The sequence below is a fragment of the Fusarium oxysporum genome, chromosome 5 (genome assembly GCF_000149955.1).
Source record: "Fusarium oxysporum f. sp. lycopersici 4287 chromosome 5, whole genome shotgun sequence".
In the NCBI taxonomy this organism is placed as follows: Eukaryota; Fungi; Ascomycota; class Sordariomycetes; order Hypocreales; family Nectriaceae; genus Fusarium; species Fusarium oxysporum.
The window spans coordinates 2,072,865-2,090,067 of NC_030990.1; the positions used below are offsets into that span (position 1 = coordinate 2,072,865).

Sequence of the window (17,203 nt, forward strand, 5' to 3'; positions counted from 1 at the left end):
GGATGCCAGGACAAGTTTGCCGAAGACATATCATGGACCGCTCTTGTAGACCTTGGTCTTGCTTATGACTCCAGACACGGCGTCATGCGCATGGCCAGCAGTTGGTCTGAACTTCTGAAGCGGCGTTTGCTTGAGGTTCTGCACATGATGGCCAGTACTTGCGCTTGTTGATCATGCACCTGGATCATTGTCATTCTTTACTAGATCGCGAGCTCAACTCGTTTAGTGCTGTAACAAATGACGATACAGTATATGACACCGAGATCTATGAAGCATACGCTTCTTGACTGCGATTTGTTGCCCTGATATAATACAACGGCGGCCTGAGTCGGTTGCTCCGTCTCGTTGACCACGGTCTATTGTGGTCTGTACCGTTCATGGACAAACCGCTTATGGGTATCGATGCTGGGTCGAACACACAGGTGAAGCAACCCTCAATATCCTTTGCTGGCTAGCTCAGATAGTGACTTCTCACCTGCACTGTCCGAGCGGGTAACCCAGTGGTCCTGCGCTTTGACTGGGTACAGGGTAGCAGTGTCATCGTGACACCCATTCTTCAATAACCTCCACTACATATGTCATCCTCCTTTTAACCTAATAGAGTGAGGGGAGATACTAGGCAATGAGATAGAAACCATGTTCAAAATCCTTTATCGGCTAGCAGAGTCACTTAGGGAAACTTATCTCATTTCCACTGCCTGAGCTTGCACCGATTTTACCAGTGCTTACTTAGGCATAGCAACCCGTAGTATACTTCAATATAGAGTTCAAAATCGCAACAAAAAAAAAAAAAAAAAACACAACAGGACAATATAGGTACATTCACCTGGCTCATCCAGTGCTAATATACCATAGCGAGGTATCTGAGAATTTAATTACTCATAAATTACCTCAGCAGAACTTTGTATTAGGAGTCACCGCCCACCTCAGCTACCTTGGAATGGTTGATACCCGTGGAACAACTCTTAGTTGGTTATGACTGTGAGTTTCAGGTTGATGAAATGCAGAACACAGACCTTACGTATACTTCTTAAGGATTTAGGATCAATATCGAGATATCCTTACCTCTACTGCATATCAAATAAATCAGAACGTTTTGACAGAAGGTACGAAGGAAACATTTAAAAGACAGTTAACTGAGCGTCCCAGCACACCAGTGGTCGACACTCGCCATACCACGCACGACCCACTTGTTTTGTTCCTTCTTTTTCCAGGCTGGGGCCTGACTGCCTACCCACATAAGTCCGGGTCTCTGCTGCCTACTATCGTGCCTTCCGATCCAGCTCCCCCACCGTACCGTCCCGCCTTCCCGTGCTAGGTTTATGGTCGGGCAGTCCAGTCAACTGTAGTGAGATGGAAAGAGAGAGTGTGTGACTTTTATTTATCATCATCGCGAAGGCTGCTGTTTCAACAAAAAACTTCTTTTCCATCAACGAACTGCTTATCTCCTCTTTACGCTCACCAGTGTCGACTCTGTCAAGACGGCTAGTACATTTTAGCACAGACCTTGTTTCCTCTGCTGGGTACCATATTACAGCGTGTTTCTGCCTACCTAGGTACCTGTGCCGAATTTAATGGCCCCGGCTCCGTCATAGGCACCCCTCTCGGCCTCACTTGACTCTTACTCGACCCTCCGTCACCACTCGCTACAGTGCCATTCCATTCCATACCACACATCATCTTGCCTTACCCCAGGCTACGTACTTGGGGTCCTTTACATAAGGCTACCTGCTGTTAGTCACCCGCCGTCAAACGCCAACGCCACCTTCCGATTTCTGCTCTGTACCCTCAGACATCCTTCTATCCTTGGTCTTCTCCCAAGACCTCCCTTAAACCGCCACGATTCCCCCCACCACGAGGAAGCGGAAGGCTGCTGAGGCGACGATTTCCTCTGCCAACAGAGACGAAGAGCCCAACAAGAGAGTCATCGCCTCAGCTGCCGTCGTAGACAAACACGCCCTGCCCCCAACTCCACTCACCACCGCCAGCAACCCCATGGATTCCGAGGAGGAATACATGTCGGCTCTTTCGAGCGACGACGAGATAATGCAGGACGAAAGCGGCGATGAGATATCCGCAGGTGAAGGTGTGTTTCCCAATATCCTCCGGGATCCCCCATATTCCACTACCTTGGTTACTAATGATGTTGACATCACAGACTTTGATGACGAAGAGTTCGACGAGCCCGATCCTGACTTTGGTCTAATCAAAGATGCAGAGAAGAAGAAGAAATCCGCACATGTGGTATCATACAAAGTCTATGAACCGAGCGATATCCAACGCCAACAGGATGACATGATCAGCGAAGTCAACATGATTTTAGACATGCAGAAAGAGGACGCGGCCATCTTGCTTCGCCATTTCCGATGGAATAAAGAGAGGTTGCTTGAGGACTATATGGACAGGCCAGAAAAAGTACTCGAAGCTGCTGGATTAAGCAGCAATACATCCAGCCCTCCAAAGCTGGAGGTTATCCCTGGCTTCACATGTGACATATGCTGTGAGGATGAGGAGGGCCTCGAGTCATTTGCCATGAAATGTGGTCATCGCTACTGTGTTGATTGCTACCGGCACTACTTGACACAAAAGATCCGTGAAGAGGGGGAGGCTGCTAGGATCCAATGCCCCTCTGATGGATGTGGTCGCATCCTTGACTCAGCGTCACTCGATGTTCTGGTCACCCCAGCACTCGCAGATCGATATCAAGAACTACTCAACAGAACGTATGTCGAAGACAAGGACAATTTTAAGTGGTGCCCTGCCCCCAGACTGCCCCAACGCTCTCGAATGCGGCGTCAAAAAGAAGGACCTAGGCAAGATCGTCCCTACTGTCGAGTGTCGATGCGGGTATAGATTCTGCTTTGGTTGTCCGAACCCCGACCACCAACCAGCTCCCTGTGAGCTCGTTAAGAAATGGCTCAAGAAGTGCGCCGACGACTCAGAAACAGCCAACTGGATCTCGGCCAACACTAAAGAATGCCCAAAGTGCAACTCGACGATCGAAAAGAACGGAGGCTGCAACCATATGACTTGTCGAAAGTGCAAATATGAGTTTTGCTGGATGTGCATGGGACTTTGGTCCGAGCACGGCACCAGCTGGTATAACTGCAATAGATATGAGGAAAAGAGCGGATCTGAGGCTCGTGATGCACAAGCTAAATCCCGGACATCTCTTGAACGATATTTGCACTACTACAACCGATATGCCAACCACGAACAATCGGCCAAGCTCGATAAGGACATTGCTCAAAAGACCGAAAAAAAGATGGTTCAGCTTCAGACAGCATCGGGAATGTCCTGGATTGAGGTTCAGTACCTCAATTCCGCGTCCCAGGCTCTTCAAACATGCCGACAAACGCTCAAGTGGACATATGCTTTTGCTTTTTATCTCGCCAGGAACAACCTGACAGAGATTTTTGAGGATAACCAGAAAGACCTCGAGATGGCTGTGGAGAACCTGTCTGAAATGTTCGAGAAACCCACTGCAGAATTGTCTGACCCCAAACTCAAGGTTGATATCATGGACAAAACTTCATACTGCAACAAGCGTCGCGTCATTCTGCTTGAGGATACAGCCGAGAACCTTGCAATTGGTATTACTACCCTGACCCCTTCCAGTATTCCGTTCATTTGACTAATGTTCGTGCCTTTAGGTAAATGGATTTTCAACTCGGACCTATTAGCTGCGACCACTTCTGCGCCCGTCAACCGTCGCTGAGGCTCAATTACGACATGACGCCAGAATCACTATCAGTATCTCTCGAGCACAGAATTGACTCTTTCAGCACGAAGTTAGAGAAGCCACTGGCCTAAATCCCAACGGTTGCCGTGTATCAAGGCTATGGCTATGGCTCCACTGATTGGCTGTATTACTCAGCCTTGAACTTGCATAAACATCGGATTTGATGAATGTAGCACAGCAAGGTTACGCAGGAGAAGAAAATTTGCCCAAACTCGCTGGCTGCCCCCTTATTCCATGGCTGACTAGAACTTGGCCTCAATCTATTCCTGTATCATTTGTTCTTGTTGTTCTTCCATAGTTCCCTCGTCGTCAGTCATCGTGACCTGTTGCCCCCTGAAAATCGACGAGGCATGGGATCATGGCGTTGGCCCGTTGCCAGAGGCGTTGGCGTGAAGAAAGGGTTATGCTGCTGGAGCCTGGAAGATCTTGGTTTATAGACTTGTTATGGCATGGTGTTTTCAGCTCTTGGTGGTAAGGATCATGATATTCAACAAGCGGGCACGTAAATGAGAACAATCACATATGCTGTTTATTTTTATTTTTAGATATTCAAGAATGACTAAAGTGTAGCACTGCTACAAAATCGCACAGAGGCAATTTTCGTGAAAACACAACCAATTTGCAACCCCGAAGTGTTATTGAGGGTCGTACGGACGGGATGCAACTGGGATATTGGGGTCCAATTGCATTATTTTATGATCTTAGTGACAAAATAATATTGCCAAAACGCCTATCTAATATTTGACTTACTCATGTTGTCTTCCGTCGTTTAATGCATAGACAGACACGCACTAGTTCCATAAGACTCCAGCTCCGCCCATATCCTGTTCTCTCCATACAGTTTAGCAAACACTACTGCAGTTACAACGAAAAAGCAAAAAGAAGAACGCCCGACAAATGCTATGTTCATTACGACCAGTCTCACTTTGGAAAGCTTGTTGGCTGTAAGATGAGAGGTTTCCGAGCAAGAATGTAAGTTCTATGCGAAGGCAAAACGGGATAGGTTGAGTTTCTTCGGAGGAAGATCGACCTCATCTTCATTTTCGTCTTCCTCGTCACTAGCGGGGATGATTTGATCTTCGCTTCCACATTTATTAAGATCCGCAACCTCATCCAGATTGACCTTGGGTAAGGGTATAAATGCAGGGTTGACAGGTACACCAGAGAGGAACTGCTTGTCGGTGTTGTTGGTGCGCGGTTTGGGTAGCTTGGGGGACATGGGGCCGTTCATCGCACGAGCACCAAGACGCTGTAAAGGTGTCATGCGAGAAGCTGCAGTTGAAGGTGCAGTTGAGGGGGTAGAGGCTGCACTGAAGACGGAAGAGCGGCGCGATGCAGTCGAAGCGGGTGTCTCGTTTGGCTTAGTATAAGAGAACTGGCGGATATCTGGTCTTGAGGGAGTAGAAGAAACCCGCGATGCAGAAGCCGCAGATGAAGGAGGAGGCATGGAAGCGTCACAGGATGACATGAGGGTTTCATCATCCTTGACAAACGAGATATGGCTCTCACTGTCTGCAGTTGTCGAAGTCTCTTGGCTCTGCTTCTCTTCAAACACCGACACACTCTTCTTGGTTTTATCGGCAGACTTCCAACCCTCAAAATCAGGTAATGCCAGAAGCGCTTCGTCGAGCGAATCATCTGACAACAGATAAGCGTCGCTCTTCGCCCGCCTTGGACTTCTCCGTAGTTTCGGTGCAGGGAAAAATCTGCTCTTTTGTGGCAAACCTCCCTCAGGTCCAGCTTCGTTTTCCTCACACAAACGCGCCTTCTTGGGTGGTCGGTTTGCAGGGTCAGTCGAAGCGCTAGCAGTAGTGCGGGAAGGCTCGGTGCCTGCAGAAGACGTACGCCTCGTGGTAGTAGGACTGTTGACAAAACTGTTGAGCATGTTGGCGATGGGTTCCGTACGGCGGCGATGAAGTCTTGGGGATGTGCGGGTACGGGTCACATCCGACCCCTGAGAGTGACTCGGAGCAGTCTGGATTGTTTCATCCAGATACGGCCTGGGGAGCGGAAACACGCGGGGTACCAATCCTCCTCCAGTAATCTGAGAAACCCTCTGAGGGTCAACTTCAAAACAATTAGGATCCATCTCACCCATAGGTATCCGACTGGATCCCTTGAAATAGGAGCTGATAGGCTTCATCGTAGGCGGAGGCTGGTCAATGGCACCATGGGCCAGCTGTGAATGCCTTCTCTTGGACGGTGTTGTCGAGGTGACAATTAAAGTCTTGGTGATTGGGTTCATGTCACCTCTGGCGATAGACCGTGCTATCTCAGGCTCTACAAAGGCTCCGATGAAGGGCATCTCCTCTGCCGTCCGTTCTCCGTCCAGATCTGTAAGGTGAACCAGTTCCCGTTTGGTCGGACAAAAAACCCACTGATGCAGGAATGTCAGCTCGGCTTGGTAGAACTGCGTCAAGTAATTTTCGGACACCTTTCTCCCTTGCATCTGAACCATCCGGACTATCCGCTCTGGTGCCTTTGTCTTGCGAAGCATACGATATGCTGTCTTCAGCCCAATGCCTGGAAGTCCGCGCAAATAGCCGCAACCACTGAAGATGGCCATTCGTCGAAATTCGGAATCAGACCAACCGGTCAATGAAACCTCTCTGCAGGCACAGAAATCCTTGCGGTTGATCTCTATACAGTTGCCATATTGGTCCAGTTTGGTGAGAAGCTTCTTAGCGCCGAAAACGAGGAGATCGGAGTCGTCCGAGATGATGCCGTTGATGAGACCCTGTCGCTCGAGATAGACAAGCTGTGCATCGGCTTCGTAGGGGGCGACAACGTAAGGGATATCAAGCTTTTTAAGCAGTTGAATGAGAGCAGATGCCATCTCAGGGGTGATATCAATGCATTTCTGGAACTCCTGTGTGGCCTGGGCAGGTTTTCCGGCGCGCAACAGTTCCATTGCAGCCTTTTTCTTCTCATTTCTTTTGGTGTCCCGGGATTCTTCTGTAGCGGCTTTGCTTGGGAGAAAATCGCCGTCGAATACCATGTAGGGTGTCACACCAAAATGCCGAAGCATGCGTACTCGATTCATGGCAGCATGCAGGTATCTGGCAATGGCATTAGCATGCTTCGCTGTCATACGGTTGACTTCTTCAACCTACTTCTGAGTCGGCTTTCCCTGACCAAGCTCTAATGCACAGCAATAGGCGGCACGATGGAGCCAACCGTACGCGTCAACTCCGAGAACCTGGCCATCGTACTTTTTGAGTTGAGTCGGCTTCTGAATCGATTTGAGAAGAGGTAGAAGCCCTTGAGAACGATCAGTTTATATAGACAGGAATGGATATTCGGAGAGATAATACCTGACACACCCATGTTGAAGACTGGAGGGCTTCAGTGCTAGTGGCGATTATTGATTGTTGGGCTTTGCAGTCGCAGCCCCAAAAGGGACTTGGGCAGCTTCAAGCCAAAATGATTCGTCTTTGCATGCGTCAACAATTAAACATTGCGACGGGCCGTAATGAGCTTTGTTGTGCCGTGGATAGACGCGTCGAAAAGTTGACAAGGACGCGATGGCAGATCGTGCAGCGGTATCGAGGGCGGCGATGATTAAACGACCAGATCTGTCTAACAAACAACGAATTTGAGATATAACACAGCCAAGTCCGCAAACAAATATGAGGTACAATCTTGTCGAGAGGCTGAAGGTGCGGCTCCAGGTCAAAGGTGGTCGAAAGAGACGTCTCTAGAGGTGGAGATATTTTGCCTGTGGTGATCAAGAGGTCAACAGCCTCGGACTAAAAAGCACTTAGTGAGGTGGGCTGCCTTGGATGGGACGCGACCCCTGAAGCTTCCGTTTTAATGGGCTCCATAGGCGCGTCGATAGGCGCGATCTTTCCATTCCTTAGATCACTGAACCCCTGGGATAAGCCTAGTTCCCGCAGCTCGGTATTTCCCCAGCAACTTGAGATCGTTAAAAGCCCCACTGAAGATGTCGAGCCGTCAGGTAGCTGCCCTGTAACTTGATATTCTCGAGTTAGCTATCTATCGACGAGTGAGACATACGAAACATAGAAACTGAAAGCAGTCCCAGATATTGCATCATGTCTAGGACATTGTAATCGTAAAATCACTTCATTGGCTCCCATCTTCTCAACTCACTATCATCTATCATGGAGTCGCGACAAGTACAGATATAATGATTAAATCAACCAAGTATTAAAAACACTGAGTATACGTATGACCAGGATCTCAACCAGGACGTGAAGGATCAGAAAAGATAGTATTATATTTTCTATCAAGACATGCACTTACTAAAGTGTTTTTTTCAGTTCAGTAAGCCACTCATGTCGATTTTGCACCTATCCATCTATTAGAAATCTTACTGGCCCATCATGACAACAGTGGAGCACTAAAGGTTCCCAGGCTCCGACCTAGGTCAGAAAGAAAAAAAATCCTTGCAGGTTATAGATAGCCACGACCACATAGTTTGTACAAGCGGACAATACACATACAGCACCCAAAAGATAAAGATTCACCATGCCCACCACTCTTCACAAGACCCGCAAGCAGATTTCAAAAAAGAGAAATGGCGTCGTTAATGCTCTACATGAAAAGTCCAGAGACTCAATGCGCCTTCACAAGGCTGGTGTAAGAGACCAGCGCATTGAGAAACTCGCAGCTGCCAGGAGTAAAAAGGAACAACCTCTAGGTACACTATAAACAAACGACTCGTCCAACTCTCAAAATATCTTACTTATCTAACCGCATCTTAGTTGACCGTGTTGCTTTCTTTCAACAAGCTCTACGCCTTAAAGACAGAGATAACAAAGGTGCCCCAGAAATTGATGAGGTTCAGCGCATGATTCACAGGTAAGTCTGGAAGAATAGTCTTGGTTACAAAGATTACTAAGGAATTCCTAGTTTCGTTCATCAATACGATGAGGAGTATAACGAAACCAAGAAGGCCCGTCGCCCTGGCCGGCCTGCTAGTGTGAAAGAAGATCTCTTGAAAGCCAAAATCAACATACTAGAGGAAGAGTACAAGAGTGGTTTTGGTACGTTATGTGAATCTACAAGGAAGATGGAGGGAACTAACATTGTGACAGTTATGCCTGATCTCTTGGACAATGTAAATGTGAACGCACTTCACCTTTGGGAAGGCTCCTGGTCATATCTCACCCAACTGAAATGGGTCAAGGTCAATAGTGAAGGCCAAGTCAGACCGACCAGCTTCCCATCAGGCGGCACCAACTGAGTATCTGGCGCATATCAGGATGCACTGAATCAATAATACAACCTGAAGTGGGATGACTGCCGTCTCATATACAGGCGAGCTCGACCACGCAGTAGTTGTACAAGGACGATTTGAAAGACACCGGGTCAAACGAGCAAGACCATAACCCCCATCAAGTGCTCAACATGAACACCAAGGAATACAATACAAACCGATTCTATGGATCCGATGGACAACGAATCTATCGCCACCATCTTCCTGCCGCAAGCAATGCAGGGAAGATTCTAGAAGCTAGACACGAACAAGCTGCCTGGACATCCCATCAATGGTCTTGAGTAATGGGTAGGTATCGTGTTGGAGGATGATTTGATTCATACGTTCAGACTGAAAATAGAGGGAGAGAAGGAAGCTACAAGTCTTCTTGCGTTCACAATTCTTACACTACCCACAGCTCTGTGGTTATTCAACATCAACGGCGACTCAAATTACGTGATGTTCAAACAGAGAACCCTTTTGGTAAGGAAAAGGTTACCGGAACCATCCAGCATTTCTTACTCATGATACGCTATGAACTACCTATCGTATAATGCAAGATTCATGTTCAAATTAAATCTACGTAACAATTGATGTCCTTTCGACCGCCAGTGATTGTCACCAGTAAAAATTGCTTCCTTTTGCACCCTTGAAGTGTTTCTACGCCACGTGATGGTGATGCCCCGCTCTGATGGAAGAGATCGTCCAGTCTGAGTCCAGTAAATTATTAGCAAACCCGCCGGGAAGTTGTCGTCCCCAAAAATTTCAGGACGAGCTTTTGAACTGCTTTAGAAGCTTCTATCATCATCTGTATACAACACAAATTTCTTCCAATTCCCCCCAACAACGACCTGTTCTTCCTCCCTATACGCTTTATACACTTTTATAGCGGCCCCTCAATAATTTAATCACAATGTTCTCTGCCCGCAACGTCGTCCGATCTGCGCCCCGCGCTGTCTCCCGACTCTCAGGTGCTGCTCTGCGACAGACCGCCCGCCCCAGGGCCTTCACCAAGGCTGCTTCTGCCCTACGACCCGCCCAGGCTGCGTTCTCTACCACAAGCTTCCGTAAGGCTACTGAGAACGATGGTGAGCTTAGCGCCAAGCTCGAGAGCGAGATCAAGATCGAGGAGGACATCAAGGCCAGCGAGCAGGACCCTGCCAGCATCAAGGATTTCTTGAACAACAGCGCCTTTGAGCTCGTTGACACACCCGGCCAGGAGATTGTCAAGCTGGTTCGCGACTTTGGCGATGAGAAGTCAGTATTCGCACCTCCCATTGGTTTCAACAGTCAGCTAACAACGCTATTGCAGGATCACCGTCAGCTTCTCCATTGCCGACATCACCAACTACGACCCCTACGGTGAGGAGAGCGCACTCGAGGAGGAAGGTTTTGAGGATGAGGGCGCCCAGGGCAGCCAGCGCAACGCTCGCGCCAACGAGGAAATCGATGAGGAGCTCGATGAGGATGCCGAGGAGGAGAGCAACCCCCCTATCAACCTATCAATTGTTGTCGAGAAGCCTGGCAAGGCCTCTGGAGCCCTGAACATCGATGCCAGCGCTCAGGAAGGACACATTGTTGTCGAGAACCTCTTCTATTACACCGACGCCTCGGTCGCCAAGGTCGAGAGCCCCGACGCCGCCCAGAAGCGTGCTGATGTCTACCCCGGTCCTCCCTTCGGCAGCCTCGACGACGACCTCCAGGTCCTCATGGAGCGCTTCCTCGAGGAGCGCGGCATCACTCAGGCCCTCGCTGTCTTTGTTCCCGACTACGTGGACGTCAAGGAGCAGCGAGAGTACACCCGGTGGTTGAACAACGTCAAGGCTTTCATTGATGCTTAGGGCGGCTGATGAGTCGCTCAATGCAATGAAAAGTTTCTCACGGCATGGAAGAGCAGAGGAGTATTCGGTTTCAGATATGATGTATTAAAAGTAAGAATTGCCACTCTTGTACTATAGGATAAGATCCACGAGATCAAATGCATGCTAAGATATGTGTAACGATACAATGCCAGCTTTACTATATCCCTTTGAGATTGTGATGAGTAATCTCGATTAGTTGACCGCATTGAACAGTCACGATTTTGAGCGAAGTCGATAGTAGTAAGCAATACATCGTCAAGAGAATCTTGCTATCTAGTCAGCAATAACCCTAGACCTCAAAAACTCCCACAACTCCAAGTAACGAGTGCGCAAGCCCGCCATGCATCTTCGGGGTTCATCGACTTCTGATGCATATATCACCCCCGTGCTACTCTCCGGCGCAATGAAGCTCTATTCCAGAAGTGTCTTTCTGACACAGAAAAGTCCAAAAGAAATACTTCGTATAGCAATCCCAACGACAAAGCTCCCAGTATTCCCTCGGTTGTTCGTCTTTGCAGAAGAAAACCGCATCTAATGCACGACACAACCGAAGCCTCGAAACAAAGGCGAACGTCTACATGATGCCTTCGAGCGACCAGTCACCCTTTTGCGCCCGCTCAAGGACCTCGCGGCCCTTCTCGGTCAGATCGGGCTTGCCATCGTTACCGGTGACATGTTTGAAAAAGACGGGCTGCCACGTTTCCTTGTTGGCCTCACGTTGCCGGGCCTTCTCGCGCTGGGCCTCCTCGAGCTCGACCTTCACCTGGGTAGCCTTGCCATATTGTTTGGCGTGGATAGCATCTGTAACACCACCCCAAAGGGTTAAAGATTCGTTGGGAAGCTGCTTTTCCTTGGGAGGGATGATCTTGGGCGCAACACTGAGGGGTGCAATATCGATAATGGTGTACTGCTCTTCCACAGGTACAGATTTCTGCCACCAGTTAGATTTATGTACTTGAACACATTGAGATTACCACTTACAACTGGTCTGGGACCGAGAGTAAAAACGACCTTCTCCTTCCACGGACCACTCAACCGAGCAAGGACATCTTCATCAGGCACGTCTTGAACTCGAGATTTGTCATCGTTCTCAGGATCGTACTTGAAGACAACGCCATCAATCTTGTTTGTTGTGCGTCCCAGCCAGCCTTCCTCCACATAGTGCAGAATGACCTTGATCTTGGTCTTGGGGCATGTGATGTAAGCGAATTCGCTGACCGATACGCTCAAAGCTCCGCGGAGAAGACCGCCCAGATGGGCCGCCGGGTGGGTAAGCTGGTAAGTCTCGCCATCACGCTTTTCGAGGGTTATGAAGATGCCCATGTTGTGCTCCCCAGGAAGGACCTTGACGGAGGTGCCTGTGAACTTGGCAGTGATCTGGTCAAAACCGCGGGCTGTGATACCCTTCTCAGGGCAGGTGACGTTGAAGGCGCTCACAGGGGGGTGGTGTGAGGTCTGTTCAGTAAGATAGGAGACGCGAATAAGCTTGTCGTCCTTTGCAGCGCCATGCTGGGGCACAGACAGTGAGACGTTCGAAGCGTTCTTATCCCCCTTCGCTGCCACTTTCAGCGCTGAAAGGCCACCCTTGGAGGTGCCATTAGTCTGTTGGAGGCTTGAAGTGTCGATTTTCGGGGCGTTATCTTCAGTTTCCCAGTTACACTACAAAGCAGTCAGTGTTTCTGGAATCCAATCGTCATATGGTTTTGTATTGGTGAAAGTAGAAAAAGATCACGTACCCTGAAGAACTCGCCGAGACATGAATTGTATGGTTTGCAGGGCCTTCCTTTGGCATACTTCAGATCCTTGGTCAGCCAAAAGCGTACGACCTCGAGCATTCGATCGAGAGGGTCATCGGAAGTGCCCATAGCAACAAAGGCATTGGGGGCATCGATATAGGTCCAGTATTCCAAGTTCGGGGTGGGCTCGAGCAACTGCGACGGCAGCGAGAATCTAACTGCTGCAAGATCTGAAACGCCGATGAACCTATCGTCGCAACAAGCGGTCAGCATTTGAAAACAAATATTGGCATCATCCGCTGTCTTGAATGGCAAGTCTTTTCGCGTTGCCAGGTTTGCTTCCACTGCTTACTCCGCTCTACGTGAAGCGGATCTGTCGTCCGATTTCGCTGGCTTGAACCCCAACAGAGCGGTGGAAGCTCTCACGACATGACGTGGCCGACGGAGTAATTGTGAGTCTCTTACTTCTTCAAAATCCCCAGAAATGTTCGCAACTTGGAAGTATCGCTCTGCGTCTCGTCAGGCGCGTCGACCGTGGGTGGCGGTGTCGATGACGACATGGTCGTTGATAAGCTTGGAGTTGATGAAGGAAGACGATGCTTGGTAGTGGGCTACGCTGTCGATATGGCTTTTGCTGAAGAGTAATGACACGTAGCAGGAGTTGATGCGATAGGTGTACAACAGACTGCTGCTAATATAGTAGTAGAAAAGAGACGATCCCGGTGACAAAAGAAAAAAGATGAGGGGTGGGAGCGACGAAAAAATAGAAGTCTTGTGGTTGCAGACTGAATCGCAAAAGTCAAGAAAGGAAGCGGGCGGTGTTGGTGACGTTTTTGGCGGGGTGGGTTCTTAGTAGGTACTGGTCCAGGTCAAATGGAACTGTTAGAGGCCCCTAAACTTGGGGGGGAGGGGGGGCTTCAGGTACCTGGTTAGAAGGCTTGTCCATGCTCACACAGCCCAGGTACCCTACATTATTTCACGCTTCTTGGCTCGAACGGCCTGAGATCGATTGCAGCGTGCATCGGCGGCTCTGGATTGGTGGGGTGAGAGGTTTTGATAAACGTTGGGATGAACTTTGCTCGGGTGTCCTAAGCTAAGGTCCTCAGTATTCAATCTGCAATATTCCAGAGGCAGGTAGATATCTTATCTACCTTACGGAGATGATATGCACAATGGCTCTGTGAATCTCGCAACACTGCATCGACCTTGACAAGATTTGTGCAACTTCACAATGAACATCTGCACAATGATCGACGCATGGATGCTACTCAACCACTTCGACTGATGCGATTCCTATCGGTGGTCGTACACAACTTGGTCAAGCCAATCATCAGCGCACATGGCATTGTCCCCGAATTCTAATACTATCCATTCGTCCATTTTCCCTTTGATATTTCGGTAAAAGGCAACAAAAATTTCTACTAAACCCAAAGTCGCATTTCAAGGGCTCGATTCTTGTCAAACAGTATTAGCACGGGGTCTTGTTCAGCTGTACCAGTGGTGTCAGCTTGCCCAGCCAACTGGACTACTCGTGAACATATCATATTACTATGGATGCTGGAAACGGTTGCCGTAGTTGTGTGAACTTGTGTCTCCCGTGACTAGAGGTACCAAGGCAGTTCAACACCACATGCTTTCGATGCTGGTGATGGCACCAATCGTCTCTTCACTCCTGATCCCCAGCCAAAGCTTATCATTTGTTCTTGACACACCGAGGCAGGATGAAACTCGCTAAATGAACACTCTTTATTAGATATAACACTCCCAGTAACAGAGTTCATATCACACGTACAAACTAGCGTACCATATAATAGTCAGAAGATAATTCATCCAGGAAACGGTGGATAGATCTGCTTAAACAGAACCTCATTTGTAATTATGTTGTTATATGTATATGCAACAAGTATTCCGTAGTGATAAATAACAAGTCCAGATCAGTGTGCAAAACTCCTGGCGCAAGCCTTTTGCAATTCTAACAAATGCAGGTGAGCCACCTCGTCCGTTTTCATGCCACGTCCAAGCATTCAATATCCATCCCTCGAGCGCCATGCATATCAGATACGGCTGTTTAAAAAAGAGCCAGGTGTACAGTGCTGTTTTTGGATTTGGCCAAGCACTGCTGCTGTATCGCTAATAAGAGTATCATGGAAATCATAACTGAAAAGAAAAAAAATATATATATATCAATCGGCAACTTGGTTTATTGCTGCTGCTGGTCGTTGCCCCAATTTTCGTTGAGAAAATAGTCCCAAGCGGGCTCTTGGTCGCCGAAGGTTTTGGTGGGTGTGCCGGGATCGAAGCGATCCCATGGTAGCGTTTCCGATAGCTCAGGATAACTCTCGCCAGCGACGCCGAGGCCAGTGTCTTCCTCCTTAATATACTTGGAATCGCCGCTGTAAGGATAAGATTGAGGAACCCCCCAGTTGTGAGGTTCAGGATAAAGGGCAGAGCTGAAAGTGTCGTTCATGCCCCCACCCATCAACAGCTTGGCCTCAGGCGGTAGCTCTGCTGTGAAAACTGAGCTGTCTGAATTATATTCCATGATAGGAGGCGGCTGTACGTTTGCAAAAGATGATGTGCAACGAGGTTGGGGCGTCTCCGGATGGGACCCTGAACCTGGTGTGAGAGCTGATGGCGACATGGCTGTATCGTTTCTTGACTCTGAAATAGGGCCTGACATGGAAAGGCTTCGATCGCCATGGCTGTTGTTACACTGTTGGCCATAGTTGATAGGCTGGAAGTTTGGCTCAAAATGCTGCTCCATGGGGGTCGAGATGGTGTTGTTTTGTGTGTGAAGTGCCGAGTAGCCTGGTGCGGAGTATCTGTGGGAAAGAGATTGGGCTTGTTGCTCAGCCCGAGGGAACATTCTCGCAAATTCCATATTGATTTCGTTATTGCGCCAGTCGCTCTCAGTGGCCGAGATCATTTGTGACATGGCCACACGGTTAATGAGATATGCGTCCACTCTAGCATTGAAGGCGGGATTGTCCGTTTGCATGTTCTGCTTGAGAATCCGGTATGATCGAGGGAATTCATCATCCTCTTCCTCGTACATCTCCTCCTTCATAACAATCTCCTCAGTGATTCGGAAGGCCTTGCCAGTTCGTTTCTTGTGGATCTCGCTGGCCATCCTGGCCGACTGAACACGGGCTTCGAGGCTTCGATCTGCTCGCCTTGAGGCTGCAATATACGCTCGCTCTTGGTTTTCTTCATGGGATCGCTCAGTCTGGACATACATGTTAGCGATATTGTCCCTGTACGTATATTGCAAAGGGTTCAGGTACAAGTGTTTTTACCTTTCGGGTTGGGGCAGGCTTGATTGGGCCGGCCATGTTCGCGGCATCAAGAGATCTTTTGGGCATATTGACGCTAGGCAATTGACTTTGGCAATTGTTTGACAAGTGACCAACGATTTCAGAGCGGTGGAACGCCGATAGGCTGACAGCTTTGATTGTTGAATGCTGTTACAAACCTAGATCAAGATGCTCTCAAACCAATATCGTCGAATGGAGAACGCAACGCAGTTGGCATATGTGAATGGGAGATGCAGAAGTATTCTCAAGGTGACTTGAAGGATAAATGTATGTTCTGAGAGTCGGCGCCTAACAGGTATTCTTATGAATGCTTTATGTTTGGTGATTTAACTTGAGCTGAATGCTTTAGAGTTTGAGTTTCTTAACGAAAGCCACACCTGTTCGAGGGCGAGAAGTTTAGGTTGATGGAAATATCAAGTCATATCAAGAAAGTCCCGAGAGGGGGCCGGGCGACGCTCTTGTATTATACACAAACAGGGTAAAAAAAATGGAAGCTAACCCCATGGACAGCGACAAGGACACGCGGGTTGCAGACGCGGGAAGGACTTGGAGCTCGATCCGAAGGCGATCCCACGACTATGATCGAGCGTAGTTATGACGATCGATCTCGATCAAGAGCTCTATGTTAGCGCTAAGCACGAGGGACAAGTACCGTCCCATATCGACCTAGCCCCGCCCCCTACGGTAGCTTTACCTTATTATCCCCCATCAGGTTCCGCATATCCATGGATGGATTTGTGCCCCCGGCACTCCTCCGGTCCTCATCACTTAGTGGCTGGTCCTGTGTGAGGTTGCCATCTCCATTCGGTCCCCGCTCTTATTGTGAGAACCGCCAACCACGGCCGCCGGAGTTGAGAATTCACCACTGCACCCGAGTACAAGGAGGAATCCATGTCTCCAAGTTAGTAGGTAGTTCAGAGGCAGCTCTCGTCTGAACCAACGATCAAGTCATCTCCATCGTTTCAAAAACCTAGAGACACCCAGGAACTCCTAGATCACTCTCCATAAGATCCACGAATAGGACATGCGGGTTGAGAAAACAGCATAGCCCCAATCTTTCCAAAGACATGGACAGTATATACAGCCGAAACCCTGCTCTTTTGTTCTGTGCCGTGCATGAGGATTGTAGTACATACAGAGCGACGCCTCTGTAACCTCCATGCTAAGGAGCGCCGAATCCCTCCCAGCCAGTTCGGCAATTACTCGACATGTTGCAAATTTGGGTCGTTGGGGACACCCAGCGTCACAAAGGCCACTCTACGCCTGTCCCAGCGGCCTCTGCTCTAGAAAGGTTAACCAGTCTGTTCGATCGCAATCTCTACGTATGG

The 17,203-nt window shown here is 48.9% G+C and overlaps 6 protein-coding genes across 8 annotated transcripts; 3 read left to right on the plus strand and 3 right to left on the minus strand.

Moving 5' to 3' along the window:
• Positions 1 to 1,302: 1,302 nt before the first annotated feature.
• Positions 1,303 to 4,397, plus strand: FOXG_01764 (ubiquitin-conjugating enzyme E2, other). The gene is made up of 3 exons (XM_018378766.1): positions 1,303 to 2,086; positions 2,159 to 3,593; positions 3,654 to 4,397. Exons 2-3 carry the CDS (start codon positions 2,633 to 2,635, stop codon positions 3,716 to 3,718), a joined length of 1,026 nt encoding a protein of 341 aa, XP_018234738.1. The 5' UTR covers positions 1,303 to 2,086; positions 2,159 to 2,632; the 3' UTR covers positions 3,719 to 4,397.
• On the minus strand, positions 4,345 to 7,508 carry FOXG_01765 (exonuclease 1). Its single transcript, XM_018378767.1, has 3 exons — positions 7,057 to 7,508; positions 6,856 to 7,003; positions 4,345 to 6,801 (listed from the first exon to the last, which is right to left on the minus strand). Exons 1-3 carry the CDS (start codon positions 7,067 to 7,069, stop codon positions 4,722 to 4,724), a joined length of 2,241 nt encoding a protein of 746 aa, XP_018234739.1. The 5' UTR covers positions 7,070 to 7,508; the 3' UTR covers positions 4,345 to 4,721.
• Positions 7,509 to 8,143: 635 nt separating this feature from the next.
• FOXG_01766 (uncharacterized protein) lies at positions 8,144 to 9,574 on the plus strand. The gene is made up of 4 exons (XM_018378768.1): positions 8,144 to 8,405; positions 8,470 to 8,566; positions 8,618 to 8,751; positions 8,803 to 9,574. The coding sequence occupies exons 1-4, from the start codon at positions 8,234 to 8,236 to the stop codon at positions 8,949 to 8,951; spliced, it is 552 nt and encodes a 183-aa protein (XP_018234740.1). The 5' UTR covers positions 8,144 to 8,233; the 3' UTR covers positions 8,952 to 9,574.
• A 134-nt stretch (positions 9,575 to 9,708) lies between these two features.
• On the plus strand, positions 9,709 to 11,829 carry FOXG_01767 (uncharacterized protein). Its single transcript, XM_018378769.1, has 2 exons — positions 9,709 to 10,220; positions 10,276 to 11,829. Exons 1-2 carry the CDS (start codon positions 9,877 to 9,879, stop codon positions 10,802 to 10,804), a joined length of 873 nt encoding a protein of 290 aa, XP_018234741.1. The 5' UTR covers positions 9,709 to 9,876; the 3' UTR covers positions 10,805 to 11,829.
• FOXG_01768 (uncharacterized protein) lies at positions 10,849 to 13,905 on the minus strand. 3 transcript variants are annotated; one of them, XM_018378771.1, is made up of 6 exons: positions 13,718 to 13,905; positions 13,532 to 13,654; positions 13,027 to 13,420; positions 12,562 to 12,808; positions 11,807 to 12,484; positions 10,849 to 11,756 (listed from the first exon to the last, which is right to left on the minus strand). In XM_018378771.1, the coding sequence occupies exons 3-6, from the start codon at positions 13,119 to 13,121 to the stop codon at positions 11,400 to 11,402; spliced, it is 1,377 nt and encodes a 458-aa protein (XP_018234743.1). In that variant the 5' UTR covers positions 13,122 to 13,420; positions 13,532 to 13,654; positions 13,718 to 13,905; the 3' UTR covers positions 10,849 to 11,399. The 3 variants fall into 3 exon arrangements, with proteins under 3 accessions (XP_018234743.1, XP_018234742.1, XP_018234744.1); XM_018378770.1 differs by having other exon boundaries at positions 13,487 to 13,654; XM_018378772.1 differs by having other exon boundaries at positions 12,562 to 13,420; positions 13,487 to 13,654.
• A 307-nt stretch (positions 13,906 to 14,212) lies between these two features.
• On the minus strand, positions 14,213 to 16,526 carry FOXG_01769 (uncharacterized protein). The gene is made up of 2 exons (XM_018378773.1): positions 15,858 to 16,526; positions 14,213 to 15,787 (listed from the first exon to the last, which is right to left on the minus strand). Exons 1-2 carry the CDS (start codon positions 15,921 to 15,923, stop codon positions 14,762 to 14,764), a joined length of 1,092 nt encoding a protein of 363 aa, XP_018234745.1. The 5' UTR covers positions 15,924 to 16,526; the 3' UTR covers positions 14,213 to 14,761.
• Positions 16,527 to 17,203: the final 677 nt, after the last annotated feature.

Coding starts and splice junctions, on each gene's coding strand:
- FOXG_01764 (XM_018378766.1), top strand. CDS start 2,633: ATGGATGTGGTCGCATCCTTGACTCAGCGTCACTCGATGTTCTGGTCA. Junction 3,594..3,653: donor AGCCGAGAACCTTGCAATTG/GTATTACTACCC, acceptor TCGTGCCTTTAG/GTAAATGGATTTTCAACTCG.
- FOXG_01765 (XM_018378767.1), bottom strand. Junction 6,802..6,855: donor CAGGGAAAGCCGACTCAGAA/GTAGGTTGAAGA, acceptor TGCCATTGCCAG/ATACCTGCATGCTGCCATGA.
- FOXG_01766 (XM_018378768.1), top strand. CDS start 8,234: ATGCCCACCACTCTTCACAAGACCCGCAAGCAGATTTCAAAAAAGAGA. Junction 8,406..8,469: donor TAAAAAGGAACAACCTCTAG/GTACACTATAAA, acceptor ACCGCATCTTAG/TTGACCGTGTTGCTTTCTTT. Junction 8,567..8,617: donor GTTCAGCGCATGATTCACAG/GTAAGTCTGGAA, acceptor AGGAATTCCTAG/TTTCGTTCATCAATACGATG.
- FOXG_01767 (XM_018378769.1), top strand. CDS start 9,877: ATGTTCTCTGCCCGCAACGTCGTCCGATCTGCGCCCCGCGCTGTCTCC. Junction 10,221..10,275: donor CGCGACTTTGGCGATGAGAA/GTCAGTATTCGC, acceptor ACGCTATTGCAG/GATCACCGTCAGCTTCTCCA.
- FOXG_01768 (XM_018378771.1), bottom strand. CDS start 13,121: ATGTCGTCATCGACACCGCCACCCACGGTCGACGCGCCTGACGAGACG. Junction 12,809..13,026: donor TTTCTGGGGATTTTGAAGAA/GTAAGAGACTCA, acceptor TTGCGACGATAG/GTTCATCGGCGTTTCAGATC. Junction 12,485..12,561: donor GTCTCGGCGAGTTCTTCAGG/GTACGTGATCTT, acceptor ACTGCTTTGTAG/TGTAACTGGGAAACTGAAGA.
- FOXG_01769 (XM_018378773.1), bottom strand. CDS start 15,923: ATGCCCAAAAGATCTCTTGATGCCGCGAACATGGCCGGCCCAATCAAG. Junction 15,788..15,857: donor AGCCTGCCCCAACCCGAAAG/GTAAAAACACTT, acceptor ATGTATGTCCAG/ACTGAGCGATCCCATGAAGA.